Genomic DNA, 23754 nt, shown 5'->3' with positions numbered 1-23754 from the left:
TATTAAAAGCTGCTTTCCTGGAGACCTCTGAATTCCCTCTCCTGTTCTCACTCTTTCCGCACTTCTTGCTTGGTTTTTCACTCTAAGCACACTGTTACCCGCTCCCTCCCACTTTCATGTTCTTACACAGTTTCCACCAATTGGTTATACACAAGCCTGGCAGAACCCCCTCTATGTTGTTTTCCCCACTTGTGATTGCCAACACAAAGGTGTTACTCTCTATCCTGCTTTACTCCACCCGCAGTAAATGTCTGCGGTTTAAATGTTACATTAAGGCAAAGTCCTGTGCTTGATGTCGTTGTTGATTTTTTTCAAATAAAATTCTTATCATGTCCTTTTTTCAGGCTTTATGGCTTACATCTTTTCCAATGAAGTTCCATTTTATCTTTAAATCAGAAACTTTCAGTGGGCTATATCACAATGCTGTCAGTACCTTAGAGAAGGTTAGAGACTACAAAGCAGGTTGACTTTATTTGTCATACTAGGGATCATTTTCTTTCTTTTCCTTTCCATAAAATGCTATTTCCTTCATATAAACTCTAAATATGCAAATGATCACAGAAAGTATTTGTTTTGGGAAATGTGACATCATTTTTATTATGGACTGGGCTTTCAATTCCTTTTATTTCCTGATGTAGCAACGTGACTACAGAAAATTTGTTTACCTTTTTAAATATAGGTAAAAATATCAGTTATTCTTCTGATGAATGAATGATTAGGTACACAATAGATATTATTTCATGTGAAACCAATATTTATAAATGCGTCACATTAACTTATTTTATGATAAATATTTTATACTTTAAGTTAGTGTTGCAAGTTACAAAGTTGTATAAAGTTAACACTGTGTTTCTGTTAGGGTATTTTTAAGTAGTTTATGTTCCAATTGTTCAGAGAAGGTTTTATTTTAGGTTAAAGCCCATAAAACTGCTTTTGTCCTCCAGGGCATGGGCAGCAAAAAAGATGAACAAAGTCATAAAAAGAAGTCTTTGATAATAATCCACAGCTTTACATAATTACTCAAATGAGTGAAAAAGACCATTTCTTTGGGAAGAAATGCAAAGATAAAACAAGATTGAAATATATCATTTAAGTAATCTTTTTGTTACGTTCTCCATATCTTATAAACCTTTAATTTACAAAAGTGGAAGGTTTTAGCAGCACTGCAGACTAATAATCTGTTTTGTTTGACTCAATTCTATTAAATACTTGTTTAAATGAGTAAATATGTTGTTACCGTACTGGTTTTAATAAAATTTAAATTAAGTTTAATAAATTAAAAAAAAATTCTACCATCTTTTTTCCTGCACTCACCATGTTATTTTAGCCATTCAAATTGTGTAATAATGGCCATTGAAGTCCTGCCATGTAATTAGGAGCAATGCAGAAAGGATTGCCTATTTCCTTGGAGCACAGTACGGAGTGCATGCGATGTGCATGGGATGTTGAGACATGCTTACCTGCACACAGCTCTGTTAACGGCTCTGTGGCTGATAGCACATACATCAACTCTGGTGGTGAAAGTTACTTTGGGGAAAAAAAAATTAGGGAAAGAAAAGAAAAGGGAAGGGGAGACTTTGCGGTGGCCAACTGGGATGAGAAGTGGGGGGAACCCAGGGGAGCATTCCCCTCTGGATGTTCTCCCCAGTGCGGCAGGTGATGTTAGATAATGAAAAAATAATTTTTTACCTTCTAAACTAAACCATACAAAATAAAAGATAAGAAAAGTTGGGGCAGAGGGGAAAGGTGGCAATCATCAGCACATGGGAAGTTGCTTTGTATGAGATTCTGTCGCAACAACCATAGTGGGGTTTGAAGTTGCAGCACCTTGAAAATGAGAGACCAGCAAGGCAGAAATGCTGGTGCTGGCGCTCTCAGAAACGTTGATGCAACAGCTTAGGTGAGCGGCTGCCGAGCTGCAGGTGAGAGGCAGCCGCAGTGGGGGCAGTGCAGGGCCTTAGCAGCACGAGGCTGAAGGACTGAAAGCACCGAATTGCCGTCGTGCTGAGCAGGTACATACCAGCTGCTGGCGAATAGGATTCGAGTACGTGTAATACCTGGTGTCTGTGGATAAAGCAACTGTCAAGTAGAGAAGTACCTGTATCATACAAGGATATCCTCTTACTCTGGTTGATTCCCTGCTAAATCTATATGTGGAGTTCCCCACTTGTTTGATTTGGCCTGTAGAGCTACATCCCAGCATACTCCCAGCAAACTCAGTCCACTGAGTGACCTTGCTGGCTCAAGGATATTACAATAAATTAAAGTTTTTTGGAAACCCCAATTGGGATAGTTACCTCTGCTTTGCATACATTCATTCTCTTTTTTGCTTACAAAGATCAAATTGGTGTCATTCTGTGTCACTGTATTTTACACTCCTGTAATAACTCTTGCTACATACAACCTGGAATTAAACCTTAGCAGCTTTGTGGCTATAATAAGAGGAAGGTTTATTGCCAGCTAGTGTTTCATCTGCTGGTTAGATGACTAGCTGTGTACCAGCTGTATAATGTATTCTGTAAAGATAGCATCATTACAAAATTTCACTCTTGGATCTCATACACCCACCAGGAAACCTGTTTTATCTTGTGCTTAGAGCAAGGAATCCAAATGAGTTATCTTAAGGAAAAGTAAATAAGACTATTAGGAAATATTAAAGAGAAACCATTTCATTTCTAGATTGTTGCTGTGAGAGGAAAAGGTGTATTTGGACAGTAAGTGGGAGAGCATGCCCATCACTCTTTAGGCTTTGGTGGGCACTTGGCACAGCCGAGAGGAGGAATGGCCAAGAACGTGGCTTTTAGCCACTCTTACATTGGCTTCTCCCCTGCGTGATTCTGGCTAGCTCCTAGCTTAGGTCAGAGAAGCCTTAATATTGCTCCAGCTTAATTCTCCAGGGGACTTTCTGGCAGAAAGGGATCACCAGGGCGTATGGAGAAGGTCTTGACGGCTCCTGTAATGGGGAATAGGAGAAACAAGTGTTGATGCTAAACCTCTGAGGGATTCCCCCAATTAGGGAAATGGTTCTGGGCAAACATGTACCTGTTTTTCAAAGGAGCATGGCCAAAATGATGGCCAGGCCAAGCACCCAAGAAGTGCATTGCACCTGAAATAGAGGAGCTCTGAAATAGGTCAAAGTGGTAGCATAGAGCCTCTTTGTCTTTTGTCATTTTGCTAAAACTATTTGGCCTATTATTTTATCATTAATTAAAAATATATTTCAGATAAAACTATGTGTTTCTGAATAGCTTTTCTTTAAATAGCTGTTATTCCCAAGCTTCATGATTCCTTTGCATTCAGTAAATACTTTAGAAAAGCAAAGTCAAGGTGTGCCTCAAGTCTGTGTAGTGTTAACTCCTCTTACAGAATTGTAAACCATCTGCACTCTGCAGTAAACTATTTGCAGCTGAAATTGCAGATAATTCTTGGCAGTGGATGTAGTACAAAGATTTCAGTCTTCCTGCTGATAGAAAATGTCATCATGACACTGAAAATGTATTACTTAAAGAATTTTCTTTTTATAACCTAGAAAATTACAGATGCATACACAAACATGTATTAAAAATATTGAGCCTAAAATTTTCTCAAAAGCTAGAAAATGGTAGAAATAGTGCTCTTCTCTAGCTTATCTTTCCTTCCTGTGTGCTTAATGCTAAAGTCTTTACTTACATGCTCAAAAACTTTTTCCACTTTTACTATGTCTTCCTGAGCGCAATATATAGTCTGACTTCATTTAAAAATCATTTCTTGATTATTTTGTCTTTTTTTTTTCTCACGATCTTCCTGTTATAACTGACTCTTGTCTTCATTGCATATTAAGAAAAGAGGAGTATTCACTTTCTACTGATTTCTCTTTTTTATCGATTACCTTTTTTTTTTTAATTTTGCACAGAAGGCCCTTGAATGTTGTGCAAGCATTGCTTTATCTTTATAGTGTCCCAGGTGGGCAACTAAGTCATAGATCAAAAGTTTCCATTAATGTTAAGCGTCAAATTTAGGAAATTTTTTATTCAGTGTATTGCATGGGATTTTTGATGTGACTGGGCAACTAGGGGTTGGTGCTTTAGTTCTGTACTTGTGGGAGTGAGAGGTAAAGTGATTTATGCCATCTTTGGAGAGCTGAATCACATCTTAGAGGTGATGACCCCTTTGCTTGTATTTTTTTTTCTTTTTCTTTTGAACTAAGGAGGCCTAGTTAGTTAGCTCAGTGCAAAAGCCTAACTCTTAGATGGGCAAAGATAATCTATCAAAAGAACACAGGATACTATAGAAATCTCCTTGTGTTCTGTACATTTCTAATTTATCCCAAGGGGAGATGCATCTTGGTGCAAAATAAATATAGTCCTGGGACAGGGAGGAAAATCTGTGACTGTGAAGTTAGTGGTTGTACAGTGAGGACCAAGCTACAGCTGTACCAGGTATTTTGATGTTTTGCAGAGTCTGGAATAGTTGGCTTTCAACTTCAGCAGCTGTCCTTTTAGCACATCTTTAAATGCATGTGCTATGTTACATAACTGTAGTCTGTATCTAGGCCACCACTGAGGTTTGATGATGAGTCTTTGGTTGAATTTATATATCAAAACTACCTTACATGGTGCAAGACCTGTAGAAGCAACAGCCAGTAAGATGAAGAGTAGGATAAAATAAGTTGTGGCCATAAAGTCTAATCATTTGAAAGGAGGTAGATGCATTGAATAAGATACAGACTTTACCGTACTCTGAAATAGCTTTTTCATTTTTGTTTAACTTACTGTTTATGAGCTAATTTAACATCGCACTTTTTAAACTCTAAAATATCATCATAGAAACATATATTCATAGAACTTCTACACATAGGTCGGTCCAGCTGCAAAATACATGTTTCTAACTAAGGAAGAATTTATTAGCATAGTTAAAAAACACAAGCTTATCATATTACAAAAACATAAAAATTACTTAATCACAGTTTTTAACCTCTGACTCCAGAGGTCATGTAGCCTTTCTAATCTAATTACCAAAAATAAAATACAAAATTATTTAAATATTGGAACCAGTAGTAAACTTCAGAGGCATAATACTGAATTAAAAAAAAGGCATTTTCAGTGCCCTATGCTTTTTCAGAAGGTTATGATAATTGTATCTTCAGTCCTAGCCTACCACAGTCTTACTGATTTATTTAGTGTTTACTGTAGTCTGCTGTGTCATGGATTTATGCTTTTCCTGCATAATTTTCTCTTTGTAAGTGGTCTGAAAATGTTACTGCAGATCTTTTCTCTGTGTGAACTTCATTTAGCGGTAAAGTTAAGAGCTACTGAAATGCTGTCTCATAATCTTGAAGTATCTCATAAGCATGAAATGTCCTCACTTGTGACATTGAAAATAGGAACTTAAAATCCCATCAGATTATTTTTACTGCAAATGACAGCTTTCATCTGCTGGATTTTGCTGCCTTAATAAGCATATTTCAGTAAGCACAAACAGGCTTTACAGGAGTGCTCTGTTCCCAGCTGTGCTGTTTCCAGTAGTTCCCCTTCCCCTTCCAGGTGGGGTGTAGAGAAGATCCACCTTTCTGGCACCCTCACATGCAAACAGGCCCCTGCCACCAGTGAGGTTTGGCGGGTGGCATTCTGCTCTGATAAAAAAGACCCTGCTCATAGCAGAGAGCTCTGTGTGCGTCACTGAAGCTATTTCAGTCTTTGCTGCCTCCTGAGCTGCATGTAAGCCGGCATCGGTGACTCTCTGCTCAAATATGATTTCGTAAAAGGAAGTAGGAAGCATGACTTTCAAGCTGTGTGTGAAGATGAGCTAAAATAGTAACAGAAGTCTCTCTAGAGAGTATGAGAAGACCAAAAAAAAAATCTTTCTTAAGCATACCTATTGTTAAGAAAAATCAGTCTGGCAGGATCTGTTTTGTACCAGCTTAATGTGTTAACTGTTCCTTCTTTTCTTTAACGTTTAGGGCTGGCATTACAGTAGGAAAGATACTAGGTAGCTGAAAAGAGTAAGGGAAAACTTCCTCTGCTGATTTCGCCCCTGAGTCTGGGTCATTAGGAGGATCAGACCTGTGCTTGGAGAGCCCACTTTCCACATCGTGTCCTTGCAGCCTGCCCGGAGGGTGCAAGCTGCAAGGTTAGCAATGGCAGTGCTCGGTCTGAGGGAGCCTGTCTTTGCTGGGATTTGTAATGGGAGGGTGTGCATTAGGGCCAGACACCAGCGGCTTTGATTGCTGGCTGGCAGTTTGGTGAGGTGGCCCCTTTGAGGGTGGCAGGACAGCCTTTAATGGCCAGCCATATTTCCAGGTATTTTTGGGAAATAGAGAGTAAAGTACGCTCAGATCAAATCACTGAGACAGATCCTGAGAAATTTTGCTGTTTGGCTTCAGAACTAATATTCTGTTCGGCCACTTGTCTCTCAGATAGACCTAGAGAGATTCCTGACATCAAGTGCCATATGGATTTGAAACGGCCTGAATCTCATTGTGCCATTGGTGTACCCATCTTATTAACTAAAATTTGAATGTCTTCTTTTCTCCTAGTGTATTTCTCTTTTTCACAATTACTTACTTATCTGTAGTTTTTTTAATCAGCAAACTTGAATTTTCTGTTCTTTGTTTAAACTGCCTTTATCACAGTATGTATTTCATAACATTGTATACTTCTTTAAAATAATCAAAAGAATTGCTCAAAAAATCTGGTAATTTGGAAAAACAACTAGATTTTAAACTTCTTCTGCTTTATATAGTTGATTTTCAGTCATCAACAGAGTAAAGCAAAGTAACAGATGTTACTAGGTGATCACCTTGTTACTGGTTTTTGTCCTATGTGGAGTATTAACATTGCTTATGACACAAACAGAAAGTGTGGGCTGCTCTCTGCGTATTATGCTACATGTAGGTCATTATTTGATGTATTTACTCCCTACCAAGAGTATTAATGAAAAGTTCAAGAATAGTATCATCTTACCTATTCTGAAAAATATTGTCTATTATTTTAAGCTTTGATGAGTACAGACCTGACAGTGTTTTAGAGAGACCCATTACCCATTCATTACTCAAGAGAAAAATAATTTCTTGCTTTCAGGGTATATTTACAGGCATCCATAAAACAAGTATATGATGAATGATGTGTAGCATAAAGTATAAATAGTGAGGGAGGAGACTTGCTTTGAGACAAATTCTCTGAACTTGAATACAAATGCCAACTTTGACAAACACGTCATCAAAATAATAGTTGAAGTCATTTTCTGAGTCAGTTCTTCATAATAGATATGTTCCAATTTGGAGTCCATTTTCATGTAAACTAAGGTAAATACAGTGCAATTCTGCTCTCAGCTATAAAGTGAGAAGTGAGAATGGATCAGAGGCAACAGATCCTTGTCACCTAGAGTTGAAGAAAGCAAAGGCTGCTTTAACTCCTGCTTGCATTTCTTCAACCCTAAGGTTGGTGTTTCATGTAGGACAGTCTCAGGGGTAAGCAAAAGTAGTTTGGAGAATGCTCTGATCTGTTTTTCTATTTTCTGGTGGTGGGTGGGGAATAGATATACCTTGATTATCCCCCTTTTATCAAGCAGTGTTCCCAAAATTAGTGGCCATGAGGGAGGTGACCTGTTCTGTGAGCAAATTCTGTGTCAGAAAATTTGCCTGCTTTGATAGGATCCCCAGGGACTGCACTCACTAGGTTTATGGCATGGCATAGGAAATAGCTACAGAAAAAAAAAAAAAAAGTGATTCCTAACATGTTTTAAGTATACTACTAGAAAACAGATTCTATTATTTTGCCCTGCTTTGGGTGAAATGTTCAGCCAAGTAGGTGTAAGTAATACTTTTTTAAAGTATTGCCTGAGAAAGCTATTGTGCAAATGCTGGTTCAAGTATTAAATGTGTATTATTCATAAAACACGAGTGAGAGAATATAAAAAACAGGCCATTGTACCACAAATAGTATTGACTTAGTAGTGAGGGAATATATGAAGTTGTATAAAGTGAATGTAGCTTGCAAACTGAAAAGAAGAAATAAGGTGAAGGAAAAAAAAAAAAAAAACAGGTCTCCCTCATGCCTCTTTAATTCCCACTTTATCTTAAATCCATTACCAAAAGTCTAGAGCCAAAGTTTCTCTTCAGCATGAGTGAATATAGTTTTGCTGGTTTATATTTTGAGTTTAAATCAGAATTAGTACATGGTTTACGAAGAAACCCAAACTGGAGTGCGTTACTTTCTGCCCTAGTGGTACAGATTATGTTCAGAGACAAGTTACTTTTCGCCTTGTGGAGTTACTTTGTCTGTTGAATGATGTGGTTTTGTAGGAAAAGAAATGAAAATAAGGTGGAAATGTTGACTCTGAAGTTTTTCAAGATACACTGTTACCCTTAGGAGAGATAAAATTGAAAATTTTTTAAAATCTGGGAGCATCCGTCCTTGTAGTTCAGACTACGGATTACCTGAGTGCTAAACTGCCATCACATTTTCATGGGGATTTACAGAATGAACAGAAAGTGCTTAAGTGTTTTGAGCCAATCTAATTTTAGAACTCTAGCATATGTAAGCAAATGCTAGATATATTTAAAAATATGTATATGTTTAAATTAAGAGGTTTTTTTTGGCATAAGGTTATTTGAACTTCCTAGAAAGGTATAGAATTACATAACAACTAGATATTTTGCTTCAGGCCTATAGTTCAAGAAAAGAAATCTACTCAATTTTATAGTTCTATAGAACTTTTAAGATAATATCAATGTGAATATGCTAGTCATTAGCTTTTGTATTTTCAAATGTCCATTGTGATTAATTATGTGGCTAATATAATGGCAACTGTGTCTCCCTTTCTGCCACTATATCAGAGTATCTAAATCATACTGTGCCTGTATATATCTGTACTGAAAGTAGCTAAAAATTCTGCCTTTTTCTTAAAAAAAAAAAAAGAAAAAAAAATCTGTTCAGCAATCCATAGTGATTGTTTCACTAACATTAAATTAAAGAAGATTTTTATCTCATACTTTTTTTTATATTATTATTAAGGAAGTTTGAAGTTTTAGGGTTTCCTTTTTTTTTTCTTGCATAGTCAAGTGTTGCTCTCTCATAGGAAATTTTAGATTACTTTTGAGAACTATGTCAAGGACATTGCTGAAGTTTGTTGTGATGCAGAGGATGGCATGAAGTGTTTCATCAGCCTAGAGTCCTTTATCCACTGCTGCTATTCATAGTAGGTCAAAATACTCCAAGCTTCTTTTATATGAGAGAATTAAAATCTTTGAGAATGGATAAGCAAGAATGTTATCTCACCTATTTGTTTGGAAAACATTGTAATATCTTGGGGCTAAATACTAGAAAAGATTTTGAACTCTTGGGATGAATTATTTTAAAATTTGGGAGACAAACAGACAGTAGGTAACAACGATAGCATTCATGACATTGTTTGTAAGAGGGCACCAAGAAAGAAATAAATGACTGATAAGTAAAATCACAGGTCAGGAAAAACAGATCAAGTAAGAAATATTTGGAGAAAATATGGAAGAAGTAGTTGGTACAGTATAAGTGCTGGGTGAAGTGTCTGAACAATAACCTTACAACACACAAATGCCAAATTCAGAGTTTTAAATTATTTCCATGTGCTTTTTTGAATGTGTGTTTTCACAAGAAATATACTGCTGCCCTGTTCGATTTGTCTCCTTACCAGGAATTCTTAAAATATTAGGGAAGGATAATAAGTTATAATACATGATAGAAAGACAAAGAGAGAACCATTTTCAGCTCTGTCTGGCTCTATGTGGTTTGCTATTTGTAACTCATAGCAAATGTGGCGACTTGGGAAATTTATTTGTACTTGTTGCTGATGTAGAAAGTTGTGATTTGTTATGCCTGTAAGCTGTCTTGGGCTGGTAAAAGTGTTACTCCTGTGTATAGGCAGAAAGAAATCCAAATGCTATCCCAAGGTGAACAGTTTGACTACAGGAAGTGCCACAGAATATGTGAAGATGGGCTAAGTCTGCTCTTGTTAACTGCCGTGACACCTTTGGAAAAGTGTGTCTCCAAGAAGATGCATCGTGCTTTCTGGGAAAAAAAAAAAAGTATTGGGAAGTTGTGCTCTGCAGATCTGTTTTTAAACTGTAAATGTTTTCAATATATAACTTGTCTTCTGTAGTAGTAAAAACTTGTGGAATTAACACATGTAGGGATTATTTTAGCCATTTCAAATTTTTAACTCAGGTGACTGACATATTCTGCTTTTGAAAATCTCCAAGCTAGTCATCTATGGCTTCTAAACATTAAGATGGAGAGTTGGGGAATGTGTAACAGAATAATTATAGCCAGATTTTGCAACCTTAAATCTATTCAATTATATTTAATTTTTAAATCTGCTGAATGCCTTCCAGTACCTGGTATGAGTTTCAGTCTTTAAAGCTCTACTTACCCAATCTTTCTAAAATTTCTCCAGATTCTGGCAGAAGAACAAGCTGAAAGTGTTGTATGCTATGGAATAAAGGTTGTTTGGATATATTCTGGTTACATCACCAAAGAAAAAGGCAGTGCTCAAGGTGTAGATTGGGCTGAGCTGAACAGCAGGCTTAACTGCCTGCTTAATCCATACCTCTGCAGAAAGGTTTTCCTAGTGACCCTAGGGAGGAAAAGGTCTGCAGGAGCCTGACAGAGTGGGTCCACAACATATATTGGCAAAGAATACATTTAACATGGCCTTTGCTCTCTTTCCACAATGTTTTGTGATTTTAGGTGCTTCAGGTTATGTATACCCTTAGTTTCTGGTAACTTTTGAAGACTTTGACCTTCAGAATGAGTATGATGTGCGTTCACAAGCTTTACTGATGATTCAGTTGCTTTGGAACAAAATGTCAGCCGTTTTTCTCAAGTGAATTTGCCTTTATGTTGTCAACAAATATTTTGAGAATAACAGGCAGTGTGTTTGCAGGGTTCTCTGTCATTTTTATGTTTTTAAAAAGATAGCTTGCAGAAATCATACCTTGTATGCACGAGTATTTGTGTGCATGTTTGTGAGAGAAATCTTCACGCTATTAATTCTTTTGCTTTGCAGACAAAACCTGTTGCCTTTGCAGTTCGGACAAATGTTGGCTACAGCGCAGCTCATGATGATGATGTTCCGGTCCCAGGCATGGCCATCTCGTTTGAAGCTAAAGATTTTCTTCATGTTAAAGAAGTAAGTAAAATTAAAAGCATAAGTGAAACTTTCTTTAACGGCCACCACACTTACTCTTTGGGTAAAAGAAGTGCTATTGCTTTTTAATCATTAAGATAACACCTCGTATTGTCGAAGTTCTATACAAATGTTCTATAGATAACTGTGTATAAGGAATTGCATGTTCCCTGAAATAGTATTCTCAGTACAAGCAATGGCATAAATTCCTTACAGTCAAATTATCACTTACCTCAAGATTTTAAAATCTATACCTGCATATTCAGTTATATATTATCTGTGGGTTTCACCATTCTAAAAACTCTGAGAGTTTCACTGTGTTTCAGCAGTGTACTCTATCTATCTCCCTCAAAAAAAAAAAAAAGACTCAATATCTTCAGGCCTCCTTTTTCCCTTAAGTTTCCCTGAAGCATGTAATATTTTATTATTAACAATTACATGTTGAGAAGTAAACTTGGTAAGTTTAAGGATGAACATAGCAACTGTCTGAAAAGGCATTTATCAGTTTGCTACATTTCTTCCCCTCTAGTTTCACTTGGAAAAAAAAATCAAGTTTTACAGAGCTTCAAATACATAAACCCTCACTCCAGCTCTTCCTTGGAAGACAGTCCAAAGCAAGTAATGTGGGTCACTTCCATGCCAGCCTTCCTGAGCAGCCTGCTGCTCTCTTATGAGTGATTCCCTCATTTTAGGAGTTTTCCTGGTTTCTTGTCTTCTGTTCTGCTTTGTCCCAAAATGGTCCATCCGGAAATGGCGATTTATAGAGGAAGAGCTAGAAAGTCAGTATAAAGGGACTGGAACAACTCATACACTTGAAATTACATCTTTTTCCCATTTTAAGTCATGTTATTTTTGATTGTTGTATAAAAAAGAGCCTTCATTGTTCTGATCAATGAAGTCTACTAGTGTTGAGTCATTAGATATTTCCTTTAAAAAGGTAAAAATGCAGATGGGCAGAAACTAAGTAAGCACAAGAAATGGACTTTTAGTACCTTTATGTTGATGATTAATAGTTTTTTTCAATATGTGTAAGTGAAGAAAATGCCATTCAGATTTAATAGTGATTAAGAATTGATCTGCTTTGTATTGTGCAGATAGGGGTGCTCAGGCATACAGTCCTGGCAAAAAAAAACCCTGTGTTCTTTGGTGAATCTGGAAGCACTGAACAATATAGCTCAGTTTGGTTATATTAAGGGGTTTTGCTAGGCTCAGCTCCATTTTAAACAAGCTGATAATTTCAGACTTTGTATGAAGTTTTACACCTGTTTTCATATGAGCTTTAAACACTTATTTTCTAATAAAATTTGTGGGTTTTTTTTTTCCTCTTCTACTTAGACTAAGGTGTAGAAATGCACAGAAGATACTAAGGAGGAAAAAGCATCCTGAATTGTTCTGAATCTTCAGAAGTGTTTTCAATATGAAACTTAGCTCAGCTGAGTTGTTATTTTGTCTGTGATTCTATGTAGTGCTAGGGAATGCAAAAACAAAACCAAAATCTTTTATTTATGCAGCATGCATTCTTTATGCGGAGTAGGGCAGGTGTTCTACACTAATTGTTTTAAAAAATACATTTTTATTTCCAAGCAACTGAGGCACAGATGAATTCCTAGCAGTGCCAGGTGCCGTAGGTGGGTTCCTGGTGTCGGTTCAAAGGGGAGTTAGGCAGAGGTGAGCAGCGGGACAGGAGCTGCAGGACAGAGGACAGAGGCAGCCGACGGGCAGCTCCGCTGGGTTTGGAGTGGTGGCTCCTGGCTATTCCTGGGCAGGCAGAACCTCTTCAGGAGGGTCCCTGGGGCGGTGGCTGTCCCTGTGTACCCTGATCCTCCCATCTGTGGCTGCCTCAGTCTGCTGTGATGCCCGAGGGCTCTCTAACTGACCAAGTAGGCAATCTCATCTCCCAGACATTGCTCCGTCAGTATTTCTGGTGCTCTCTAATGGGAGAACTGAAATTTCCAAAATGCAGTCCATTATGCAGGTTAAAAGTAAAAAATCGTGATTGACTGTAATATTCCACATTGTTTTTCCATTGTTTTGGGTTAACAACCAAATATAATCTCCAGTAATGTATGCCCACGCGATAATGCCGTATTGGATCAATGCTGTCCTTGTCTGTGGGGACAGTTTGCTGATTTGTGCTGCTCTGAGAGCTCAAGCAAGAAAAAAATTGATTCAAAATGTGCATGGCCAATGATGAAGCGTGCTGTAATGATCAAGTAAGAGGGAAATTTGTCTTCATTACTAGGTTAAATTCATTAAGATTCAGTACATACAAAGATGAAGGATCCTTTCCTGCATGAAGAAACATATACTGCATCATTTGTGAATCTTTCAGGATTTTAATGCATGTCTGTAGTTCTGCCTTGCAATTAATTTCTAATTGTGTTCTTGTGTTTAACTTGGCACTCCAAGCAAAAATGTCTTTAAAAAGAATCCCTCACGCCATCCCACAGCTCTAAAACTTGGACACATCTTGCTACCCAGATTTCTGCTAAGGTTTTGAAAATCAGGAAATGATATGTATGGTATTATTTTATGAGTAAAATTCCCATTCTCATTTTCATATATTGATGCAGCCTTGGTAATAAGCTTTGGTACTTCTCAGGAGTAAATTCCATGGCTTTTTTTTTTTTTGGAATGAAGACAAATTTCCTTTGGGCTTAGTATTCTTACCAAATAAGAATCAATTAAAATCAGTTTTGATGAGTATCAATCTGTTGTACTATAGGACAATATAAGAAATAATGGTTGTTCAGATTTTAATTTATTGATGGTTTTTAATTAGCTATCTCTTCCTTTTATCAAGCTAAATAAGTGTTTTGTAAACTTCACTTATAACAGAGAGCAGATATATAATGGCAGCTTCCATTTACATTTATATTTTAAATTTATATAAATAACTTTAGTTCATATTTTGTTAAAAAGGGTTAAGATTTTAAGATATTTGAATCAAACACAATTTACTCTTTCGGAGTTGCTTTCTATTAGAGGTAATACTTGTTGCTATTCTCACTCATAAAGACGGGAGCTGACTGCATGGAAGAGATGTGATGCAGCCAATTATATTTCATGAAATTAAAATTGTTTGTTTTAATCTTTTTAGCTAAATATCTTAAAATTTACTTCAAGCATAGCAACATTTCTATAGTAGCCAAAATGAAAGATAATACTATAATTTAAGTTGCATATCATTGATCCACTGACTATGTATTCTTAGTGAAATTAATTCCCTTTTATTGTTTCTACTCCTACAGTAGTTAAAATTGCTAATTAAATAATTCAGTTATGTTTTTTTATTTTTTTTGTTCATCTATTCAGATTCAAGAAGGCAACTTTGCTCTGAATGCAAATGTTCCTTTGCAGTTTAATAAATTATCTGCATTATACAAAAAAAAATGTATTTGATGGTAGTTGTCCCATGGAACCCATATTCTAGGCCAAGATTGATGTAGTAAATAATATTGGAAAAAAAAAAACCCACCCTTCCAGATAAAACACAATCAATTCTGCTATGCCGACCTGTACCAAACAACAATAAAAAACCTAGAATATGGTCAGAATGAATCTCAAATATCTGTATACCTGGAATTAATTGAAATATCTTGTATATTTGTAAATTTGGATGTTTTTCATTGTCTAAAGATATCCATTCCTTATGGATCTATCAGTATATGGTAAAAATCATATGGATTATATGAGCTGTATGTGGTAAAACATATATTAAACTTGGAATGAAGTCTGTATTTTGGAACAGATTAGTTAATTTGGAGAAACTGGACACTTTAAGAAGTAATATTTTTATTTTAAATAGCTAGCTGAATATAAAGGAATAAGAGAAAGAGATTGTTACAGAGATGTAAAAACTATTGCAGAGGATAGGAAAAAAAAACTGAGCAGAGTCTCTTTGTCCACTAAGGAGAAACAACACAGGAGAACAAAATCATGTCTAGTGTGTGAAAAGTCAAGACTGCAAAGCGGAAAGGAATAAAGTTGAAATGAGCAGAAATAACAGGGAAAATCATGAAGTCTTTGAGGGAGAGTTTTCTGCTTAAGTACTGTCAAATTTTAATAGTTTGCAAGGTATAATTATTTTAATATATTTCTGAAAACTACCAGGATTCTTCATTTCCATAATTGTATAGTACAGTGGCTAACTGCAGGGAAGGAATTACATAAAATGAATTAGCTTCAAATTAAAAATAATAACAGAATGATCTAAAATTCAATAATTGCTTAGTACATGACTTCTTTTTTTCTTTTTTTTTTCTTTAGAAATTTAATAATGACTGGTGGATAGGACGGTTGGTAAAAGAAGGCTGTGAAATAGGATTCATACCAAGCCCGGTCAAACTAGAAAACATGAGGCTGCAGCATGAACAAAAGGCAAAACAAGGAAAATTCTACTCCAGGTAATAACAACAAATATTTAAAAACAGTAACATTGACTATGACGTGCAATTTGGACATCAGTGCTATGTGTATTATAATTACGTTGAATTATTATAATTGGCAGCTACAAATACTTTGAATAATGTAAGGAAGTAGTATTCATTTATATTATTGATAATGCCACAGCCATTAGAGAGAGAAAGGAGATATTTAGATCAATTGTCTGCTGTAGTCTATGGTACCTTTTATTTCATGCAAGTTGCATAAAGTATTTGCAAATACACATTCCAGGTGGTACATTTAGTATCTGCTAGCAAAATTTTGAGTTAAAATCAGTCTCCTTAAGTTCTTTAGCATTTGTTACTTGCTTTCGCTAGTTAACTCTTAAAGCTCATCTTGCAATTTACAGAAAACATTAAGTTCAATTTGTTCATAAACTAAAGCCATTGCCAGTTAGGAAAAATATTTTGGTCTGTCAAATTGATCGTCTGCAAATACAATTTTTAAGATAACCAGATTTTATGCTGGAGGTTCAATGCGTGGTCATTTGTTGACCCTCTATCCATAAAGATACAGTACAAAGTTTCAAGATGTGATCTTTGTTGTAGAATATTTCGTAGAGTATTTTTTCTTTCCAGTAAACGTTAACACACAGGAGAACAAATGCCACTTATTCATCTTTGGCTATAGAGGAAACTGAAATATTTCTAGAATATCTGAGTGGGATGGAGCTGGAATTGAGAAAACAGCTTGGAAAGGCTCTGCTTCAATAAGAAAGGCAGCAATATTTGAAAAATGTGTCTGTGCTAGGAGACTAGTGCCCAGGCTGGTCCCCAGCTGCCTTTGCTCACTGCGAAATGCCTGTCAGGTCTACTCGCAGTCACACAGTCACAGGACACCTCTGTGCACCTCTGGCGACTCCTGTGAATGCAGCCACAGCCGACCCAGTATCCACTCCCTTCCCGGAATTTAAATTCTTCTCCAGAATTTCTCACACTGTCCTACACAAATGCCTTTACTCAGTGAATATTTGTGAATATTTGAATTTTGAATATTTTCACAAAGCAGAACTTGACAAAAGCCTAGATTGTTTTATTTACTCTTGTCAAGAGTTCCTTCTTGTAAGTGCTACCTTGAAGTAAGAAAACAAATTTGTACCTAATTTATTTAAATTTTTACCTAATTTAAAGTATGCAGAAGATGTTAGGCAGGTATGTTAGGAAACATATGTTCACTACATTAAGAATTAATCATACTAATTAGTAGTAGCATTAATAACTATCTATTCATAGCCATATCAATAACTGGTCCACATTAAGATCATAAAGTGTTAAGAGCATACATAACAGAATCAGATTGCATAGCAGAACAAGAAAACTGACTGATGTCTTCATTTCCTCAGTCTTCAAAATGTATATATATTTTGTGTAATTTTTTATCGCTGCTGGAAATATTGCTTGTCTATCTGCTATCAGCTGATTTAGAAGGCAGGTAATAAATATGCTAGAACAAATATCGAGAAAGCTATAAATCTTCAAACTAATTTGTTGCCTTACTCCAGTAAATCAGGAGGAAACTCATCATCCAGTTTGGGTGACATAGTTCCTAGTTCCAGAAAATCGACGCCTCCATCATCTGGTGAGTACATCACAAAGCCTTAGACAGCATTTTACGGAATCATGCACCTGATCTATTAGAATTTATATTATGTTTAGTCATATTTTTCTTCTGTTCTATAGGCATAAGGGTGGGTAGTTGTGTTGCTGATTGAGGCGGGTAAGATTGGAAGTAATAGAGTTAATGCCAGCTAGTGCACGCAGTCCAAGGCCCTCACTTCCCTCCTTGTTTTCACCACGGTGTTTTGTGTGAAGACATAGAAAAGCAGTGAGTCTGTCTTGCAGCGAGGTAGTTAGTTAGAGGTTTGGTCTGAGCACTCCTGCTGCGTCAGAAGTGCCTTCTGGTTTAGCAGAAAAAGCAGCAATAGCATCATAGGAATTTCTGTGAGGTTTCTGCAGTAGCACCAGCAGCTGCATTGTTTTATAACAGCAGCTTTCGGGCACAGAGTTCTGATAATGACAATGTGCTTCATATGATTTTAGCATACTGGATTTTTGTTGTCGTTGTTGCAATGTTTTGTTTTCTTGTGTTTTTCTTCACAAATATTGATTTGTATTCAGAGCATCCACAGACAGATTTTTAGCTTTAGTTGGGTTAGATTTAGGGGGTGAGAAGAGAGTAACTGTGAGTTGGAATAGGACATTAGTATTAGCTATTTGGTTAATGGAACCAACTTTCTGATAAACAAATCAGCATTATAATAGTTCCATTTCAATTCCTGCCATTTTAATTGGAAAATATATTTTTAGTTTACTCATATGTGTCTAGATTCAGTACAAATCTGTGGAACATGCTTTAATCCTTTGTTTTACACGATCTTAAATTGTCATATTTACTGTTAAGTCCAGTGTAAGACCCCTGCTTCAGTCACTGCATTTTCAGAGTCGAAGGTGCCCATGGAACCATTTCATAGTTAGAATTTCATAGTTAGAGATTTCATCAATGAGTTTCTGTAATACTATAACACTCTGTTTGCAAAAACCCACTTCTATAGCAGAATAACTCATATATGTGAAATTTTACAGAATGTTACACAGAATTTAGAGGTAAGAGAATTGACCAATTGACTAATTTTAGATGTAACACAAAAGATAAGTCTGTCTGCTCAGCAAAAACACATCTGTTTACATGCTGTTTATATGCTAGTGATGCTGCAAATTTCCTTGCATTGAGTTGTTTCTTTCAGTGGTGGTTTGCAGAAGTGTGATTTCCTGGAGATTAACATACTGAAATTACTCAGTTACATGGAAGTTTTGGAAAATATTTATGATTAACGTGTTTTAGTTTATTGTACAATTGTAAAATTTTGTTTAGTGGTTTCTTATTTACATATCTTAAAACATGCCGAGAAGAGGAATTGGGTGAATGGGTTATAATTTGTTACTAATTTGTGCCTGTGTATGCAAGCTTGTTTAACTTCTGAGTAGAGTTCAGTTCTGACCTGCAACACTTCTGCTATTTCCAGGCTTCCCCCTTGGGAAAGCATAATAAATGGCAAATACATCAATTATTTAATAAGCTGAATAGGTAGGAACTGGAGTAAGTCAGTTTATTTTTTTTTTTGACTTGAGTCTGGGCTTTTGTTTTTCAACAAGATCTAACAAGATGGAGAATTGCTAAAAAGGAAAAGGAAAGGAGACACTTTGTCATTGAAGTGGTTTGTAGTAATCAATCCAAACAGTCCTCATGTACAATCGAATAGGATGAGGATGATAGGCAAAATGTCTTGGGGGTGAGAGGAAAAACACTGTAATAATAATTAAGAGTAAAAAGCAATTATAGAAGGTACTATGTTGTGAGAAGACTGAGAATGAAAAAGAAGATGGGAAAATCCAGAAAATCTCACAATTACAAATATGAGCCAAGAAGGTATTTTTTTCACTTAAAATATATCACCTAAAAATAATAACAAGTATCAAAACAGTAATTCCAAAGTTTTGTTACATGAAAATAGAGAGTTTCATGGATGAGCTGGATGAATTTCCAAAATCCATGAGATTTTGGAGATTTCGGGCTATAATTTCATCCATATTTTGCAGTGCCTCTTCTTTTTTAACATTTAAAGGGACTTTCATGGTATTTCTAGGTTTGAAATGGTTTATTGCAGTTGCTTCTGCAGTGATGATAGCATATTGAACTGTATGGTGTCTAGCTGATCAAACGCTGCTTTTTTATTTTACAGGAAGATTTAACAATTCCCATTTTCTTTGCAGCTGGTTTTAGTTGAACATAGAATCAAAGAAGCCTTAATATACCTTATTATGGGTAATTTGTAAAGTATCTGTTCCAGGCTGTTTTCAGCAAAGGACAGTATGTTCTTTTTATTCTTATAAAGATAATGAAGGATCTGTATTGCTAGGAGAAAATATTACATGTTTTCTGTGGCTATTTTTAGGAGGAAGAATACAGAGTCGGGGGTGGAACTGTTCACGTGGTTTCCTGGCAAGGTCAACTTAAAAATGAGCGTTCTGGGGCTAAACTGCTGGTGGGGATCACAGAATTGCCCTTGTAGACAATGAAATGGGAAAATACACATTACTCAAACAGAAGGGACAGTGTCCCAAGCCACCACTCAATCAGTAGTTGCACTTAGACTTGTGATGCCCATATGTATATGTTGCATAATTTATTAGCACATGCTGCGGAATTCACTGATGTCCCACTCATCAAGCAGCTGAGAGTGGGTCACTCAGCTGGTTTCATAATAGTTTGTCATGATTTATTATGGTTTTAGGTGAAGTCGTTGCAGATCGTGCTGTTTGCAGCTCTCTGCTCAGGGCTGGAGTCGGTTCAGCGTGGTGGCTCCGCAAGATAGAGCTAAGCCTGCGTTGCTGGTGCACGTTGAGAGCTGGCTAAGACCTTGATGCACTAGGGAGATGCTGTACAGCAAGGTCGTGGATTGCTCTTGTGTACATAGCTGTTGTCATGCTAGGATAATCTTTGAAAACGGATTTAATCCTGTAGTTAAGATCAGTTAATTGAAAATGCTCCTGGAAGAGCCTCAGCTTTCGTTTCAGGTGTAGTTAGCAGGTATCTGATGGACTTTACCCTCAGCATGATGTGGCTTTGCATTTTGGAAATAAGTTTGTCTCCAAATCCATGATGATTTTTCCTTATACTGTCATTGTTTTGACTTGGTGAAGAGGATATTTATGGTGCAAACTGTGTGTGCTGTACATGACTTTCCTTTGGGGTAGATGGTGAAGAGCAATGGTTTGTTGTGTTCGCTTCCACTTTGCCCTGCCTGCATCCTCATGCTCTTTACAACAGATTTCAAGTCTCTGTGATACCTGAGCTAAGTTTTCCCTTTTCCCTTTTCCACCCATTCTTTGTAGTTTTCACTGTCAGTAGGTCTGTTTTTATTATTTCAAATAAATATATCTTACATCTGCTCTGCATTTTTAGGTGAAATGATTTAAAGGCAGTTGTAATCTGCCCTAAGATAAATGTAGATATCACACAACCAGTCTTAGGTGAATTTTACCTCCTAGCGTGATTGTTTTTCTGTTTTTATTTTGTTTTGTTTTGCTGTTGTTTCTTTTTTAATTTTCAAAAGATGCACGACTGACATTGCAAATTTCTGTTGATGATACAGATTTTTAATTACTACATATCGCTGTTAAATAATTCATATTTAGTTAGCCAAATTCTGTTGTTCTGCATTGATGAATGTCTTGAGTACTCCAGTGAAGTAACTTTGGATTTAAACTAGTGTAACAAAAAGAACTTGGCCACTGATCTGTTTTGTAAGAGTAATTCTTTATATGTCTCATTTATTCCATAAAAGAGGATCAGAGGAAAATGTTACAGTAGCTGTTACAGGTTGCTTTATGTATTCTAATCCTAATGTATTGCACCTTAAATTTTTCCCCTTGTTTTATTGTGTTTTGTACTCATGGTTGACTTTTTTTTTTTTTCTTTTTACTCTGGACGGCTTTATTTTTCTTTACCTTTTTTTTTCTTTCTTTTTAATCAGTTTTTTATTTTCGCTGTCAGCTGATAATTCTGAATTGTTTGTCTGTATATAGCTATAGACATAGATGCCACTGGCTTAGATGCAGAAGAAAATGATATTCCAGCAAACCATCGCTCCCCCAAACCCAGTGCAAACAGTGTAACATCACCCCACTCCAAAGAGAAAAGAATGCCCTTCTTTAAGAAGGTAACAGCAACTTCCAAGCTCCCATCTGTCCACCTGCTCACCTGCACTGCGTCACATTTCTAGTCCTGTTGACTGTCTGCGTCCTTTGACAAGCCAATAACATGCATGCTTTGTTATTCTTTGTTTCTTTTCCATGCTGCTGTAGCTAAGCAGAAGCAGAAATCGGTAAGTTTATATTGACATTACCTGTGTTTATCCCGCCACTGGCATCATTAGCATTATTACCCCAGATTAGCAATGCAGCTGCTTTGGAATTAAGGAAGAAATGTATGAAGCTGTTAGTGGATCCAGTACACTAAAACAAAGAGAGCCAAGTTCAGTACCTCCCTGAAACACTGCTACAGTAATTATCCTTTTTGATGGAATAGGAGGACACACTAAGAAGGTCTTCTAAATGTTTGAGGAATTTATTTCTAACAAATCCATGCAGTGCACCTCTATAGTGCATGCTTATTCTTTCCATCCCTGTGTTTTTGAAGTTTCTTTGTTTATAATGCAGTCTATTGGCATCGTTGTTGGAATCTAATCAGATACTTGGATTGTACTGCAAAACGAATAGTCAAAACCCTTGAATTTTTAATTTAGTCAGTATTTAAGCTTCTAATTCGCTAGGTGCAAAATGTGCAGATGAGCAAGACCAGTGGAAAAATGGAGACTTATTTTGGTAGTTTACTATGAGTTTCTCTTATTGTCATGTATAAATTATTAGCCAAATGTTCTTGCCTTCCTTTCCATTAGTCAGATTTTTTATACCTCAGCTATTGGAAATGGTACTGATGGTTTCCTGGGAAGTCAGTGTCTTCCATAGATAACCCAGAATGCTACAATGGCTGTTATGCCATTGGCATCCTTTTTACCTTTAACTCCTGTATGGTTCTAGGATCTGTGCTGGAATTCGTTATCAAGTAGGTAGCCCCCAACCTATGAAGCCAAATTCCTCATTCCTACTCTCACTTCTTTTACCTTTTTCATACCTTTTCTTCATTTGTTGGTGAGCTCAGTGGCAGTTATCAGTAACAATCAGATTCTTGCACTACTTATACATGATTCCAGATGACACTGTTGCCAGTGCCCATGTTGAGTTGAATAAAATGTTTTCCTTTCCTCTTCCTGTCTTAAATCTTTTAATTAATAATATTGGATCCTTCTCGCTTCCAAAGTCATCAGTGTTTGCTTCAGTAAGCTCTGTTGAATAAAATATGTTATGTATAACCCACAATAGAATTCAGTAGCAGTTTCTTGCTGCTCAATGATCTCTTCATTAATCGTATTTATAATCAAATATAAATGCTAAGGAAGAAAAACACATGTTGATCTGTACTGGATCCTATCTGCATAAGCCTCTTTCAAAGATTTAAATTCTAGATAAACCATCTTGCTGCTAGATGGTAGCTAATTCCACATATCTCTTCAATTTTGGTACTTACATTCCTCCTTATCAGAATCATTGCAAGTTACAATGTTTTTTTGTAACACAGTTATTCGTACTCAAAACTGGGTGGCTGTCCCAAGCTAATTCTGCATAGTCAAACCACTGAACAAACAGCATGTGGTCAGAACTATGATGTGTTTTATTCTGGCTCATATTTGACCTGGAATCTGCAAGTGAAAGCGCTGTAGCTCAGTGCCAGCCCCTTAATATATTAGAATCTCTAATGATAAATTTAAAGAATTCTAATGCTTTCATTAGGTACCTTTCAGTCAATTTTCTGCTCACAACTTAATTAGTTCCAGCCTATAAAGATCAAGAAAAATGTATGCCTGTTTCTACTGAAGAGCTTTTAGAAAGACCCCATATTCCATCAAATAAGGAAATTTCTGTGCTTTCCCTAAAACTTCTAGCATGGACATCTTCAGCTGAGTCTGCTGCATTAAAACAGAGACCTGCTGCATCTGGGTTTTCATGCTCTAAGCACTTACCTGTAATGGGCTTTCTTAAGGGCCATCTCTAATACCTTTATCAGAACAGTGGCAAATTCATCAGGAGCAGCAGAGAGCAGCAGCCTTATGGTGCTGACCGAGCATAATTGCAGGGTTTGACTGTGAACTGCTTTGAGTGAAGTTCGTTTCACATGCTTCTGATGCCTTGAGCACTGGTATTCATTCTTATGTTACTAATTAACTGGAGAAGCTACAGGTAACAAAAAAAAGATAAATTATATTTTAAAATACTCACAACATTGTTTTCCGTGTTTAGACTGCTGCTTGTGTAGCATTTTGCGCTGTCACTGTATTAATGTTGTCTTTGTGTTTTGTAATGTATGTATTTATTTTGACTTTCTTATTGTGAAATATCTTGGGATATTTTGAAAACCGAAACAATGAACAATGACCGTGTTCTGTGATCTTGACTGATGTATTTGTACTATGCAACCATTTGAAAAATAGATTTGGCATAACTCCTTTCCATATCTTGGCTAGGTTGCTGAGTATCCCTAAGAAAAAGA

At 36.4% G+C, this 23754-nt stretch overlaps 1 protein-coding gene across 5 annotated transcripts in view; it reads left to right on the top strand.

Annotated features, from left to right (window-relative positions):
• CACNB2 (calcium voltage-gated channel auxiliary subunit beta 2) overlaps positions 1 to 23754 on the top strand; it is a 229490-nt gene that overhangs the window by 181376 nt on the left and 24360 nt on the right. For 3 of the 5 annotated variants that reach the window (XM_088524319.1, XM_088524323.1, XM_088524321.1), the window contains 4 exons: positions 11023 to 11145; positions 15412 to 15548; positions 17090 to 17166; positions 21174 to 21307. In XM_088524319.1, coding sequence (XP_088380445.1) covers positions 11023 to 11145; positions 15412 to 15548; positions 17090 to 17166; positions 21174 to 21307 — 471 coding nt within the window. Of the gene's footprint in view, positions 1 to 11022; positions 11146 to 15411; positions 15549 to 17089; positions 17167 to 21173; positions 21308 to 21452; positions 21473 to 23754 lie in introns of all 5 variants that reach the window. The other 2 variants (XM_088524320.1, XM_088524324.1) reach the window with 1 other exon arrangement.

Source organism: Tinamus guttatus, unplaced genomic scaffold, assembly GCF_059628265.1.
Source record: "Tinamus guttatus ecotype Peru unplaced genomic scaffold, ASM5962826v1 Tinamus_guttatus_pri_ptg000209l, whole genome shotgun sequence".
Taxonomy (NCBI): Eukaryota; Metazoa; Chordata; class Aves; order Tinamiformes; family Tinamidae; genus Tinamus; species Tinamus guttatus.
Note: the sequence above shows the minus strand (reverse complement) of the source record. Positions and strands in the feature narration are given on the sequence as shown.